This window comes from Aspergillus alliaceus (genome assembly GCF_009176365.1).
Source record: "Aspergillus alliaceus strain CBS 536.65 unplaced genomic scaffold BDW43scaffold_37, whole genome shotgun sequence".
Classification (NCBI taxonomy): Eukaryota; Fungi; Ascomycota; class Eurotiomycetes; order Eurotiales; family Aspergillaceae; genus Aspergillus; species Aspergillus alliaceus.
In genome coordinates, this window is record NW_022474720.1 from 346258 (window position 1) to 360717 (window position 14460).

Below are 14460 nucleotides of genomic sequence, written 5' to 3' on the forward strand. Positions count from 1 at the left end.
TATTTAAACAGGGGTTCCAATAAACTAGCTCACTGACGCGTGTAACAAATATCGCATAGAGCATGATCCCTTTGACCTGAGTCCCCTTGAAGGGGACAAAAGCACTGTAGTAAAGCTTGCTCAAGATCTCTACAAGACAACTTTTGCCGATAGAAAGTCTTATCAGCTGCCCAAAACTGTGCGAGCACGAGAAACCGCAGAACTGTAACTCATTCTCTGAATGTTGAGAGTGGTGAGGACATGGCCCGTGACCTTGACACTAGTGCATCTTTGAGTGCAAGCTATGCTGGATTCTCAGCAAGCGCATCTGCCCAGAACAGCTACAGCAGTAGTCTGAGCAGTAACAAATATTACGCCATGCTTAGTGTGGACCATTCCTCATCTATCCTAGAGTTTGAGGGTCATGAGGGTACAGATCCGAATATCAATCCAGGTTTTGTTGAGGCTGCAAAGCAGCTTCCAGAATGGGAAGTGAAAGATGAGGTTTATGGTCAGTATGTTCGCTTCTTTCGAAGTTGGGGTACCCACGTTATCAAGTCCTCTACATTCGGTGCTCGATATCAACTGAAAGTGGAGAATGAATCGTCAAAATCAAAATCGAAGGAGATTTTACAGGCGCAGGTAAGCGCCGAGTATAATGGCCTGGCTTCCGTGAAGGGAGATGCGTGTGTGAAATCTGCCGAAGAATACAAGGCCTACCACACGAATTCTCGTCAATTCCAGGCCAGGGTATATGGCGGAAGCTCAAGCACCAATATCATCTTGAGCAATGCTCCGGACGATCTAGAAAAGTATCGGAAAGCTTTCGATGATTGGGCGCCCAGCCTGGATAATGCTGTGGCCAATAACCTAGTGAGCGTTAGAGTCGACAGTATCGGGAACATCCTGAAAAATAGCTTATATGAGGAGCATCGGCAAATTTCCGGCAGGCTACTCCGAGCTCTAGAGTACCTGTCTCAAATGCGCCTCTCTGAGGGAGTTTTGAAGTTATCCACAAAGCTCACCGAAGATGGGATCCGCTCTGTACTTGGCGCGCGAGCCAGTGATGCTCCTGGTATATCTCTAAAAGGAGCAGACCGACATTCATATGGAAGCCTATTATTCGAAAATTTGTGATAAAATTCCGTGTCGACCTTTCAGTGAAAACATCTTTTAACCGCATCAAACCAAATCACTTGGAAGCAAATGTGCATGTCTCCAACATGGACAATAAGGAAGTACATGATGCAATCCAAAAAACACTCACTACCACTTCTTTTGTACTGTACTGTGAGTTATTCATTCCTCTTTCTGTGGTAGCACCTCGAGCTCCCGTTACTGTCGAAATTTACGGCCCCGGATCTGGTCTTAAAACATTCGACTTTTCACCGTACAGCCCACAACTCCTTCTTCCTTCTGGTGAAACAAGATCTAGTTTTCCAGTCAATTCATTATTCAAGCCTGGGTATGCGACTAAGCATCGCGGTTTCGGGTCATGCACTGCCCCATATTGAATGTCTCGCATGTTGATGCTGCACTGCCTTGATTTGGGCATTTTCTCCCCCATCTAAATTTGGGGTTTTTCCCTAAACCGTTATGCAAATGCAGAGGCAACTGCTCTAGTATAGTGTTACTACAGATTCCCTTAGCTAAAAATCGTCTAGTTGAAAAGGATCCATGGTTTTCCAAGTTCGGTACTCCGATGGAACTTGATGTTATTGTCACGGACTCCTTTCTAATGCGCTTATCAAGGGTGGACACACAAGGCAGAACTTCATAAAATGATGAGGATGTGACAAAGTTTTCTTCATGTCAATGAGTGGTGTCACCCCGCTTACAAGGCACTAGCGTCCGCAGGCTTGCCGCAGGACAGATTATTGGACTGCAGCCGTCTCCCTAGTTATAAATAGACCATCGGCTGAGGAAAAACCCCACTGGTCCTGGAGATAAGTGTCCGCAGAACTGGGGAGCCAGATACTATGCCAGGCATTGTGCGCGTGGTTAGGGAATTTGTCTGAACCTACACTTGGCTCTAATGTCTATATACGTATTCACGTCAAACAGCCGACGTACTGGAGACAGTGCATTTAGTAGTAATAACACTAGTAAACACGCAGATACTCATCTGTATTACATACATGTATTAACTTCTGTGACTTCATGAGATGCATTAGGGTTACATTAGATAGAACTATGCAGGCCCTGGGACCGAGACCCTCAGGCGTAAGGCTAGCAGGGCCTGGAGTCCGCATTGGAGATCAATCAGGGATCTACGTCGATTACGGACGAGGGCCTGTAGTTTAAAGATTCAGGGGGTGCGAAAGACAGGACCATGGGCCCAGGGATGTAGGCAATGAGGTAGACGATCCAGGCAGTATGATAGGGGGCGCAGGTTCTTTGTTGTCGCACCCAAGACGTCAGATCATAAGCGCCTGGCCAGGTAGATGCTGCAACCACGGTCGTATGACCTACATGATCCCACGACCGCCAACCAACAGCCACCGCAAAGGTAAGACCCCTAGGGTCATCTATCTACGCTCCTGCGACCTCGTCGGCCTACCAACCAACTATTAAGACTGAAGAGCTGTCCTATATAATCTTTTCCTCAATCAGCTGTCTATCCCCCCTAACATTTTCCAGCAGCTGTGTCACGGACCTGGCGAGATGTTATGTTCTATAGCAGTCTACTAGCTTGGAAACCCAGCAAGCGATAAACACCGCGGTAAGCGATAAACACCGCGGTCGGCGAATTTTTATTCAGAATTATAAGCATAAAATAATCAACAATATAATTAACAAGACACTTGAAAGTTTCCTTATTATAGTAATAGTAGTCCGGCTTATAAGCTTTATACAAGGCAGCCTGTATATCCTGTTAGTCAGGTAATTTCTTCAAGATTGTCTTAATCTACAGTATCCAGAAACCCAGCTTCCGCGCGAGAGCAGCCATACTATAGACCACTTTCTTATCTACTTTTACTCAGGCCTTTACTCAGGCGGGGTTAGTTTTTTATTTACTATTCAGGATATCCTTAGCCATGTCTGGATAATATTATATTATACATATCCAGATTTAACAGTATTCAGAATATATATACTCGGCCTTGGATTTATACTGTTAGTAAAAGATAGTTTTAGAGATATGGATCAGGAAATCACTGTTAGCTCTATAGAGTAAAAAGCTTTAGACTAGTACACTCTGAACTGTCAGATGCTGTTTATTTACAGTGACCAGCCACTTCACGGCATGAGCACAAACTCCAAAATATATCTTATCACGTAAAAAAGTATCAACTGATAGGACTATGCTATTGTACTCTTTATGATACTGTAATCTCTCCCAAATAGCAGCGTGTTCAGACTGACTGAAGATAGCAAAAGCCTTATTACCAAGGATTTTGCCTTTTACAGTCTTCCAATGTTATGGGACTGACTTACAGGCAGCCCTATATCATGGGAAGCTCTGCCTAAGGCACCGCTGCCAAGCTTTTACCCCACAAATATTTCGTACGACGCGTTATTCCTGTCAATTAGCTATTTCTTCTTGTTCAATAGGCACGCTTAGGTTAGAACAATCTATTCGTCCCGTAACATCCAATCAGTTTTAGAGGCCCGAGGTGCATACAGCTGCAGAGTATCTATTGTATAGAGACTAATCAAGGCCATCTGGGCATAATTATAGTTAATATGGGTTATCCAGAAATTCTTCACATGTCTCAAGTAGTGAATAATCTCCTAGCAAGAACAGTAAAACAAAGTTACAAGCATTATAGGGGAAGACTAACTTCATTACACTTTAATATTATTAAACTATTTAAAGATCCAAGACTTATTCTATTCTACAGTCTAGGAATCATATGTAATGTATCAAATACTGTATGGAGATATTTATTGTTATTAAAAGTAAGCTGTTATAGCCGCTTGGCTTTATTAGGAGATAGGCAAGATACCCAGCGGTCCTGAAAGAGAGCATTGCTTTCACACTGATATTGTCAGATTTTCCAATACACTTCACTATCAGTTGGATATTTTCATTTACATATTCATCCACGAGGGAGTTCTGGAGGTCAGGACCAATGTCTGCATACAAGGATTAGGCAGAGTACTTGTTTGGGGTTAACAAATCCAGACCATCCAGATACAGGTTTACCGTCCACCACCGCTCGGAAGGAGCTAAAGTTCTTCAGCAGCCTGGAGTCTGTGTTGCCCATGGAGGCATTGTACCCGGTGCCCAGAAAATGGAGATGGGGAAGACACTGCAGTTGATGGGTCTTTAGCTCCTCAGGCATAAGACCTGCGGCTTGACACTATTATTATTATTATTCTTCCTCCGGCTGTGCGCGGCCTTAGGCTGCATGTAGCCTTCTGAGCTAGCCTATCCTGACATGATCAGCTATATACACGTGACCTTCATTTTCCTCTGATGGTGATTCAGTCGTCTTTGTAAAGTCTTCCAGTTTTCTTAACAAATTGAAGTATAGCATTGACCATGTCCATGTTTGGAATCCATATACTATTTCTGTTCCCTTGTCGTGAGTCTACTAACCGCTGTTTGGTTTGCCGCCCAGAGCATGGGTTAGATTTCTGTACTGCTGATTCATCAGTCATTTTATTTCCCCACGCATTTCTTCCTACCAATGACAGTGGAAGAGAAAATGTTCAATAGTCTCTGGTCCGAGAAGGCCAGCACGTGATCCACCTGGGAAAGTCGGTCGCCCTTACCCATCACCACTGTCCTGCCTTGCTTGTCTCGGATAGCAGGCAACCTCTCGATCTGGTCCCCGGATGCCTCAAGCGATATTATATTTTGGTTATCTGGTGCGCCCTGGTAGAGATAGATATGTTTATGCTGACTGGAGGGTACTTTGTTCTGGCCGAGGCCGCTCCCCACGTAAATAGAGATATTGAGTGTCTAGAACATAGTTACGTAGCCTTCGTCCATGATGTCGTCTTTCAGGAAATTATTCAGCAGGCCCTGGGCTGCGGCGATCGCCGCAATCGACTCTACCTGCCAGACCAAATGTAGTCGGTGAACCTGTGAGGTGCAGCTTTAAAATATATTGTAGCTAATATAAATAATAAAAATACTAAGAAGCTGAGTATAATTTCTATAAGCTTACTGTATAGAACACTCTTCTTAAGCTATATTATAAGAGACTTGAGAAAGCTCTTCTAAATAAGAAAAGGAAAAGTCTTTAATATTTACGTTACAAAAGTCTAAGGATAGATATGCAGTATTTTACTTCTAAGGAAGATCCAGTAAGCTTAAGAGCTTTAAACAGTAAAGAAAGTAAGCTATATAGGTTACTAAGGCTTTAAAAGAGAAAGAGAAGCTTTATTAACAACAGAATAAGATAGAGAAACAGCGTTTTAGTAAGAAGAGGAAGAAAATTAGGGTATCTTAAAAAGAATTAAGATTTTAAGAGACAGTATAAAAGAAGTAACGGAAAGAGAAGGATTGTGGGGCGAAGGAGGCAGCTAAGCAGTTTCAAAATAATATAAAAATATCAAAACAGCAAGAAGAAAGTCTCCAATCAATAACTCAAAACACTGTAGTTGCTGACCTCCCAGCATCAGCTATACGTATACCGCATCAACATATATACATTTTTCACATCTGTTATACTGGAAGGCGCTGTAAGCTTCCATCCGTTCAAGTCTGTCATTTTTGTTAATTCATTCCAACTTTTCATGGTGAAGTTCTCCCCAAGTGGTTTAGGCTGGGTGCCCTTTTTATCTGGAGTGGTAACATCACTGATGCGGAGCTCCTCAACTAGAGACTGGCTACTTGAAGCGAAGATAAGATTTCGTACTTTCAGGTTCGCCTGTTGCTGGGAATGGAAAGGCAAACGGTCTTTGAGATTGCCTAGTTCCATTGTTGCTCGAATGCCATTACCCTCGGGTTTCCTGTCGGTTAAAAGCTTGGACTCAAATTGATACCACTCGCTGGGAAAATCAGATTTGAGATCCCACATGAACCAGAAACCATCGCTATGGCCCACTTTGTCCTTGGCTTGGAGTGCGTTCTGTACTGTTTCACTCGCGACGGCGCTGAGCAAGGCACCTCCTTCGAGTGCTGTGTACTGCATGTGCAAAACGATGTCGCTAATGGTCTCGTAATCAAATTGCCGAATCTTTGGAAGATCTAGGCGCCAGGATGATACTGCCCCTGCTCCTTCAAATGGCATGTAATCGCGGCCTGAGAACGAGAGCTCAAACACTCCTGCGTCATGTGAACCAGAGCTGATGGCAACGGCTGAAATGGGGAGGTTATCTGTTCGAAAGGATTCCCTGTTTTGAGCTGCATAATCAGCTGCCTTAGACACAGTTGACGAAACACGGTATTGATGGCTTAGAAGCCTCAGGGTGGCATTGATACTACTGGATGGACCGAGAATCGAGGGCACCGACACAGCTATGGACCGAATCCGCCTCATGTAATGGCCAGGGAAGTCTCTATCAAACAGACTTTCGTTAAGCACAAAGGTTGTTGTTCCCGTCAGGCGTAGTGTCAGTAGGGCTAAAGGATCAAGTTGCCTCAAAGAAATAGTTTTTGTTATTTCGAAGCTGTCCTTGTCGGCATCAAGTGAAGCGGCCTCAAGCCGCCTGAGGTCAAGATAAAGATGGTCTGCGCTCAATAACCCGTCGTGCAAGGCATCCCAGTAACCACCGTGGCGAAGAACCGAAATTCTGCGGCCCTGCTCGAAGGCAAGGGAACTCTCAGCCTTTCGTGCAACGCTCATGGCCAATGTGTATGCCTGGTAGTAAAGACCGCGAAGTCGCTTCTCCATCCAGCTATAGAGCTGTTCATTCGTGTATTTGGTCCTATACCACAGCTCAATTTGCGCAGCCTCCTGAACCTCAGACTCCTGAAGCTCGATCTCTCGCTCCATCCCCTTTACTCTGGTCTTCTGAATCTCAACTTGCTTGTCAATGGCTTTTATTTCCCGGCCATGCATGTTGGCCTGGAACCGACGTTCCTGGAGCTGCTTAGTGAGCTGCGCTTTTCGAGCGGCTTGGCCTGCTTTGATATCACATATCATAGCCGCCAACTTGATGCATGTGGAAGCTGCTGAGATTCCTTGGGCGATCTTTGAACCCCCCGTTCCAACGCTGGTACCGACACCCATGGGCGCTGTGATCGCTTGGAAGTCAGGGACAGCGAATATCGGAGCAACCAATCCATCAATCCCAGAAGCAACGGTGTTCAATGCTCCAGAGGCCGTTGTTAAATCCATCTCTGCCTTCTCGATGGGAGACATCCGCAGATCATCGGTTGTAACTTTATCTATATCCTGAGCTATATCAACCCAGGAATCCTTTTCAGATGGCACTGTTGCCTTTGGCTCGCCAATAAGGGAGAGGTAGAATTCTAGCTGCGACACATGAGAGCTACGACTGATCTGTAGTGAGTCAATTATCTCTTGGGCTTCAGTGAGTTGTGTCTTTTTGATATCCAGCATCATGTTGTGAATGGCCGTTGCATGACGCGCCCGCAGCGCACTAAATGCCTCAACTTCTCTTTTCTCAACAGCGGAAAGCAAACGCTCGCCCAGACCACGAAGCTCGTTGCATAACTCTAACGCCTGCTGCAGTAGATGTGAAAATCTCTGTCGGGGTAGGGGGCTGTCTTGCTCCCCGACTACTGCGGCCAAAGCTTCAGACATACTCAGCCCCTGGCTACTAAGAGCGATTAAGTCGGCCGGGTCAATGGGGGGCTCGATGAGTGAGTATGTGACAGGACGACCTTGGATATCCAATGAGTTCCTTACGTTGTAGAGCCGCTCGTTAACAACAGTCCTGAGCTCTTTGAACTTGGGGTTCATCGGCACACAGAAGTACGTAGTACGTAGATAGCATACTATCTTCTCTCGCCTTCTGTCTCCCTCCTGTCTTTGGGGGGCCCCTTCGACAGCTTGAGGGGAAAAAGGAAGCCGCAGTTCTAGATTTGTATCCTCTTCTTTGAGCTCCCGGAACGTTGATGCCTTTCTCTTGCCTAGTTTTGGAACCTTTGGGGGCTCGGGGCCTAGAATGTGTAATGCCTCAACATACCGTTGAATCGCCAATGGTAAGCTTTCCAGGGTAGACCGGCGAAAGTGCGCGTCCCCAGCAGCAATGAGGATTTCAGCGTATTTCATCACAATCCATTTCATGTACGCCTCGGGCCGACCACGCGCTGTAGCATGCACCAATGCTCCGTGAGTGCGCCGTTCGATAATTGCTAGATTGAAATGACTATCCTTGGCAATGTCAGAAACTTTCAGGCTCACCCCGCGCTTTTGGCTCATGTTACAGGCAATTTCCTGAAAAGGTGGGAATTTCCAACAACTCAGGGTTTGAACATGAGGGTTGGAAGCTGAAGCTCCTTTGACATTGACATCTACAGTGGGGTCAAACACAAGACGCGCAACCTGGAGTGCTGCCTCAAACTGCTGAGTAGCGAAAAAACGATCCATAGCAAGCAGAACTGAATGCAGTCCTACTTCCCAGTTATAGAGAGCCATGGGTTGCGCAAGCTCATGGTAAGCCCCGCCAATAATACCCGCCTTTTTCTTGGTAGGCTCTTTGTTGGGGGTACCGTTATCGGGCTCGACGACACCAAGTGATGAGTTATCCTGACCGAATGTCTCCGGTACCGTAAGCGTTTGTGTACGAAGTGTGTCAAAGAGTTGGCTAAGAGGATCAGATCTAACGGCAATGGCACGCGTCAAATCGTGTGAAAAGGTGTGATCCAGTGTTACCATACTCATTCCTTCGCTACGGCCTTGCTTTTCCCAGTAGGTGTCAGCGGTATATTGCGCTGTAGGGAAGTTGAAATAGCTAATGCTTGTCCCATCACTTCTCTGTGCACTGAACACGAGGCCGATGGGCGCCTGTTCTCGTTCATAAGATAGTGTCCATGAGATAGACTTGGCTTTCTTGCTATCAGTAGTGGATGAGTTACGATTCACAAACGGCTTTGGCAACCAGATAAGTGGCCCTTCATTTTTTTTAGCCAGAGGAGTGTCGGGCTCGATATTTGGTGAGAGGTTAGTTGTTTCTTTCTGGAAGACTGGAGTACCTTTACTATTTGTCATTCTATAGCCGCCAAGGGCGGATGTGGGAATGGCAACCATTTGGTCCTCACAGAAGCTGAACCCGCCAATTCTGCTATATTGCCCTTTCTCACTTGGATAGCCCACGACGAGCACTAATCTGCTACTAGCCCGGTCGGGATCAAACTTGGGCTCAAATCGAAGCTCGTTTGGTTTTGACTTCGTGTAGTCCAGAGCTATACTGCCTGTTGCAACGCGCTTGGGCGTCCAGCTATGATTGGAAAATTCCGTCCAACCCATTGTAATCTCCCAGAAGCGCCTGGGCTGAGCTGCCTTGCTCTCCGCATTGTCAGAGGTATCACTGCTGCCTGACTTACTTACCTTGGTCTGGTTGTTTCCCGGGGCGGTCTTTGGTATTATATGGGGGATGAATAGATACAATCTACCTCCAGAATGTACAGGTATGAGATGGCAGCCACTGATCTGTAGGCTCTCCCCTTGCCATTCTGCCTCGATTGAAGGGATGTCCATCTCAATCTTCCTCCATGGCCGCCAGAATACACCTGCAGTCTGCGGCCTTAGAACAGTTAATGTGCGATGGAAGATCATGTAAGGCGAGGTACGTGTGCGACCGAACAAGTGGAAGATATCAGCAGCACGGTCCCCAAGCTCATGGGTGCAGGCCATGATTTTGAGAGAGGATACTTCACTGAGACCATGGACATACGTCTTGATGCCTTGAATAAAGGTGTCTAGACTAAGGCTCTTCTGCATCAGGCTAGTTTCCAACTCCTCAAATAATTGGCTCTTGTCGTCTCGGAGGCCCGGCTCCAACCAGTTTTCGGGATACAGAAATATCTTGACATGGCTCTCCCACAGACTGTACTGTTGGCGCCACTCCCACTGCTCGCGGTTCAGGACACTCTTAGGCACACCCTTCTCCAGACCGAGCAGGCATCGCTGAGCAAATAGCTGCACTACTGATATGGCCTGTTTGATGCGTGACGTTCGAATCTGTGGACCCATTTGGACATCAATCAAGAAATGCTCGAAGAGGCCGTCGGCATCATGGATGCCGAGATCCCGTATCTGCTTCTGCTGCAGAAGATACGAGACAAGGGCGTTGCGCTGGTTTTCCATTAGGCCTCTGTCAGATGCTGCTCGTTGTTCTGGCGTTAGTCTCGCCCCCAGACTGCGTGCAGCCTCTGCCTCTTCCTCTACAGTAAAGATGTAGCGGGCATGTGCAATGTTGAATAGAGTGGAGATTGACGGCTGTGAATCAATGCCCGCCGCTAGGCCAAGTCGACTGTCGATACGCATGATCCGATGAATATCGAGAAGCTCTTTAAAATCTCGCAAGCTCCCAATGAGCTTATTGTCTGGAAATCGGTCTTCTGGGTGCTTTTCATCTAGCGTATCGAGCAATCGAGCTCGATCGCATCCGGTACAAGCCGCAATTCGAGCAACTATCTCTTCTCTTTTGGGCTCAGTAGTTGATGACAGCCACTGAAGTAATTCGATTGGTCGGTCCTCGCGAGACCGGGGCCGACATTCTTTCGTGAATTCACGGTAACGCTCAACTTCAACAAGCATATTTAGCGTGGGTGCGTTTAAGTCAATAATCAGCATTGGTGTCACGCCAGGATCAGCCTTGCTGAAATATCGCAGCTCCTCAACTGTGAGTTCAAATGTTTCGCAGGCAACGACAGCACGCCCGAGTGCCTTCGTGATATCCTCCGCAACCTTCACACTGTGCACTGGTAAGAGCATGCCATGGCTGAACGACGCAGGAATGGACATTGGCGTTGCCCAATGTAGCTGTGTAGCCGGGAAATTACTGAACAGACGGTATGTCTGGCCACTTGACATCCGAACAGACGTTGCTGTGCGGAAGTTGTTATCGAACCCTACTTTAATCCCATTAATAGTAAGTTCCGGTGCGATAGGCTGGTGGCCACTGTCTTTGAGAAAGATGAATGTAAAATCGTCTGTTACATTAGGCGTGAAGTACACATCCATGGTATTTACTTCTGGCGCATATTCCGAGTTACTCAGGCGTTGTAACGTGGCCATTGCGAATTCCTGATCTTTGCCTTGGGATCGAACCACATTCGAGAGCAGGGTTGGGAGTAACTCCAAGTTCGAGCCCTGCGCCACGGTTTGCATTGTCATAACAATATGGCTTTCCATGAGATCCGAGATTATTGTTGGACAGGCGAGCCGGATAAACAAGCTTCGTCTCTTACGTGTGACTCCCTCAGCCACTATCATCTGTCTGTTATGTGTGGCCTTCGCATCACTGGCCCTCGTTTCAGCTTCCTGGCCTTCTGGCTCGTCCTCATCGAGGAGCAGAGCGTCAATCAGATGGGACATCTTGCTGCTTTCAAACCGAGCGCGGATGATCTCCCCTGCCGCAAGAGATTGCTGGAAAAGAACTTGAAGCGCCTCCTTGAATTTGTCCAACACCGTGCAGGCACTCTCAAGGCGCTTCCTATCCTGCTGTCTTAACAATCCTTGGAGGCATAGAACTGCGTTTAAGCCGCTTCCAGCCATGGATTGGTTCAATGTCAGCTTGCTTGGCCATTTGGTGGATTCGTCCTTGATCCAGTTGAGCTCGTCGAGAGTGGTGAAGGGTACGGTCACAGTATTTACTTGTGTCTCTATGTATCGGACGCTATTAGCACGACTGTGTCAAGTTCAACTTCCGCTGTTTGCTTACCCTCAATGAATGCGGCAACCTGCCTTGCAGTTGCCGCATCGAATATGCGAGCGGCGCATTCGGCTATGTTATCACTACTTGGCAGAGCTTGCGCAAATAGAAATGGAAATGAGTTACGGATCTCTCTAGCACCTTGCAATATGGAAGAGGTTATCTGTAGCCCGTTCCGGACCGATAATTCTGACTTTGCGCTTTCTTGCGAACCCAGTATCACTCGATGCAGAGATTCGACGGTCCACCCTGCATCTATCAATCTCTTCCATTTCTCAACTGTAGCTAGGGTTGCAGCAGGGCTTCGTAACGGATTCGAATATTCCTCATTATCAACCCCTGGGTTTGCAAAAAAGAGCTGAAAAAATATCTCGCAGTGCTCGGGTGGGACTGAAAGCATTCGGCATATTGTGGTATATCGGTACAGGATGGTGAACGTGTGCACACTAAGATCAAGTCCGTCATCTTCCAGGCCTGCCACTTGTAGAAGCTTTGGAAAGTGTTCGATGGGCCATTCCAGACAGGTGCACAGCGGGCCGTCTACACTACTATGAGGCACCGTTTCACCTTCAATCACGAAGTACCGATCGCCTGTTGGTGGTGCAAAGATCGGGGAGACAAGGCCCATGGATGGAGTGAAGAATTTGCGATGGAGGAACGAGCTCTCGCCGTAGGAGTCGATAGCCCCCCACAGGGGTAGCAGTGACGCAGGCTCCATACCACATAATGAACTGATTTTGAGGATGGAAGCAATGCTCTTCAATACATAGGGAGAGATAGAGAAGAAGTTCGAAGCCTGAGGTTGGTACATGCTGGGGGCCGTCTGCGTCTCCTGCGCACGCAGACAAACTATTGCCGCATCGATATCTCTGGTCGCCCATTTCAACTTCGCTTTGAGGCGTAAAAAGGCTTGCAGGTTGAAGCATATCTCCGCAGTCAAGTCGACGAACGGTGGGTCAGATGCGTTGGCGAGGAGCAACAGATCGTCGAGGGAGCTTTTGAAGTCTGGGGTGCCATTCCTATTAACGATCACCAAATCCTGCCCGAAGCTCTGGGTCTTCACCAAGTCGAGAATTTCTTGAAATCCCAAACCGGAGCGGGGCATGAGCTCAGATTTGATCAGAGAAAGACGAGTATCACTCTCTTTATTGATCATGTCTGTTGCTGTCGCATAGCCCCATAGCTGCGCGGCAGTCCAAGGGCACTCGGACAGGACTTTCACGCTCCGATTCGCGTCTGACAACCCGTTTAGAAGGTCCGCAAACCAAGGTGGGAAGAACGTCTCCCCAGTGATAATAGAAAATTCAGCCTGCTGTATGCCGATCGTTTCTGCAGCGCTCTGTCGTTGGAAAACTTCCTCTACACCCCCTCGAAGCCCGGCTGCAATATCCGGCCCCTGTTGCTGGTTCGGCAAAATATCCTTAAGAAGACGACTGTCCAACCGGAACCGTTCGACTACATCAAGCGTATGTACCTTGAAGTGGCCCAGGATCTGCGTCACTTGGTCCCGAGCCTTTTCGTACGGGAAATACGAGAAAGGGTACATCTGCTGCGAAATAATGCTATTGTAAACAGATTCATCGGTTGTTCCAGGTAGATACACAGGGATATCCGAGTGTCCATATTCTTCAAGTGTCTCCGTGCCTTCTGGCGTGTTGTAGACTTGGATGGGAAAGTCTTCCCCCGAAGTCTCATGTAGCTGACGGATATACGACTCGAGCACTTCGTTGACCAGAGCAATATAAGGGATTAACACTTGCGAGTTGGCACATGTGAGCTGGAGGTCTTGTAGATCTGAGCGACGCTTGGCTAAAACGCCAAGGAGGGACCCCTCGGGGCTTTCGAATCGGGTGTTTCTAAGCAACGCTAACAGGTCCGCAAAATAGGCCGCAAGACTCGTGATTGAGCAGCAGGTCTCGCAGACAGGATCTTCCAGGTTGAAAATACTGGTTAGGTTGTTAGTATTCTTACTTTGTCTGTCTGCGCCCGGCGTGACCTCGAGTCCGCGCGGCTCTTGTTGGAAGGTAAACCTGCTCCTACGAGCCTCCATGACTGTGAGCCAGAAATGCTCGTTCCAGCAATCTAACCTCTGTGCAGCATCCTGCATGGCTAGTGCATTTGTTTCACTCACTCCCTGTTTGAGCATGATTCTCGTGAACCGGTCCTTCCGCTCCGTGGCGATGTTCCGGATACTACGGTATTCCTTACGGTAGAGAGGTGGCACATCGTCGGCTGCTAGAGCCACCCGAGAGAGGCTTTTGACAATTTTGACAAACTCCAAAGCCTCCTGGAAGATCTTTGGAAAGTCATCCACGATGCTACCATCATTGCTCGTATACTTCTGTTCAGCAAGCTTGAAGATGTCGCTTGAATCGGGGTCAAGGCCGTTGCGAATCAATGCCTCAATAGTAGCCTGGGCAGCCTTGCGAGTATTCTCTGGAATCCTGAAATACCTTCTGTTGTCTAAGAAGGTCCTCATAGCTACCATTGGGTAGTTTTGAAAGAATCGTCTCCGGATCCCGAGCAGGATGTCCTCGTCTACATCAGGTGCTGGTCTTTGCTTCCTCAGTTTTTCAAAAATTTGACACTGGAAAGAGCAGGTCGGCCAAGGCCTCGCTTAGCATTTGGCCTTTTATTTGGCCCAAGAGCCAGCGACAGGTTTCCCAGTTATTGTCGGCGAAGCGTAGCAGGGCTTTGGAAAAGCTGAGAACAGGAACATCCTGCGCCAGGATATGG

The 14460-nt window shown here is 47.5% G+C and overlaps 2 protein-coding genes across 2 annotated transcripts; one reads left to right on the forward strand and one right to left on the reverse strand.

The window, feature by feature from the left end:
- Positions 1 to 240: 240 nt before the first annotated feature.
- BDW43DRAFT_313454 (MAC/Perforin domain-containing protein) lies at positions 241 to 1116 on the forward strand (the record flags this gene model as incomplete). The annotated part of the gene is made up of 1 exon (XM_032047608.1): positions 241 to 1116. The coding sequence occupies one exon, from the start codon at positions 241 to 243 to the stop codon at positions 1114 to 1116; it is 876 nt and encodes a 291-aa protein (XP_031897966.1).
- A 4436-nt stretch (positions 1117 to 5552) lies between these two features.
- On the reverse strand, positions 5553 to 14203 carry BDW43DRAFT_313455 (uncharacterized protein; the record flags this gene model as incomplete). The annotated part of the gene is made up of 2 exons (XM_032047609.1): positions 5553 to 11674; positions 11734 to 14203. The coding sequence occupies 2 exons, from the start codon at positions 14201 to 14203 to the stop codon at positions 5553 to 5555; spliced, it is 8592 nt and encodes a 2863-aa protein (XP_031897967.1).
- Positions 14204 to 14460: the final 257 nt, after the last annotated feature.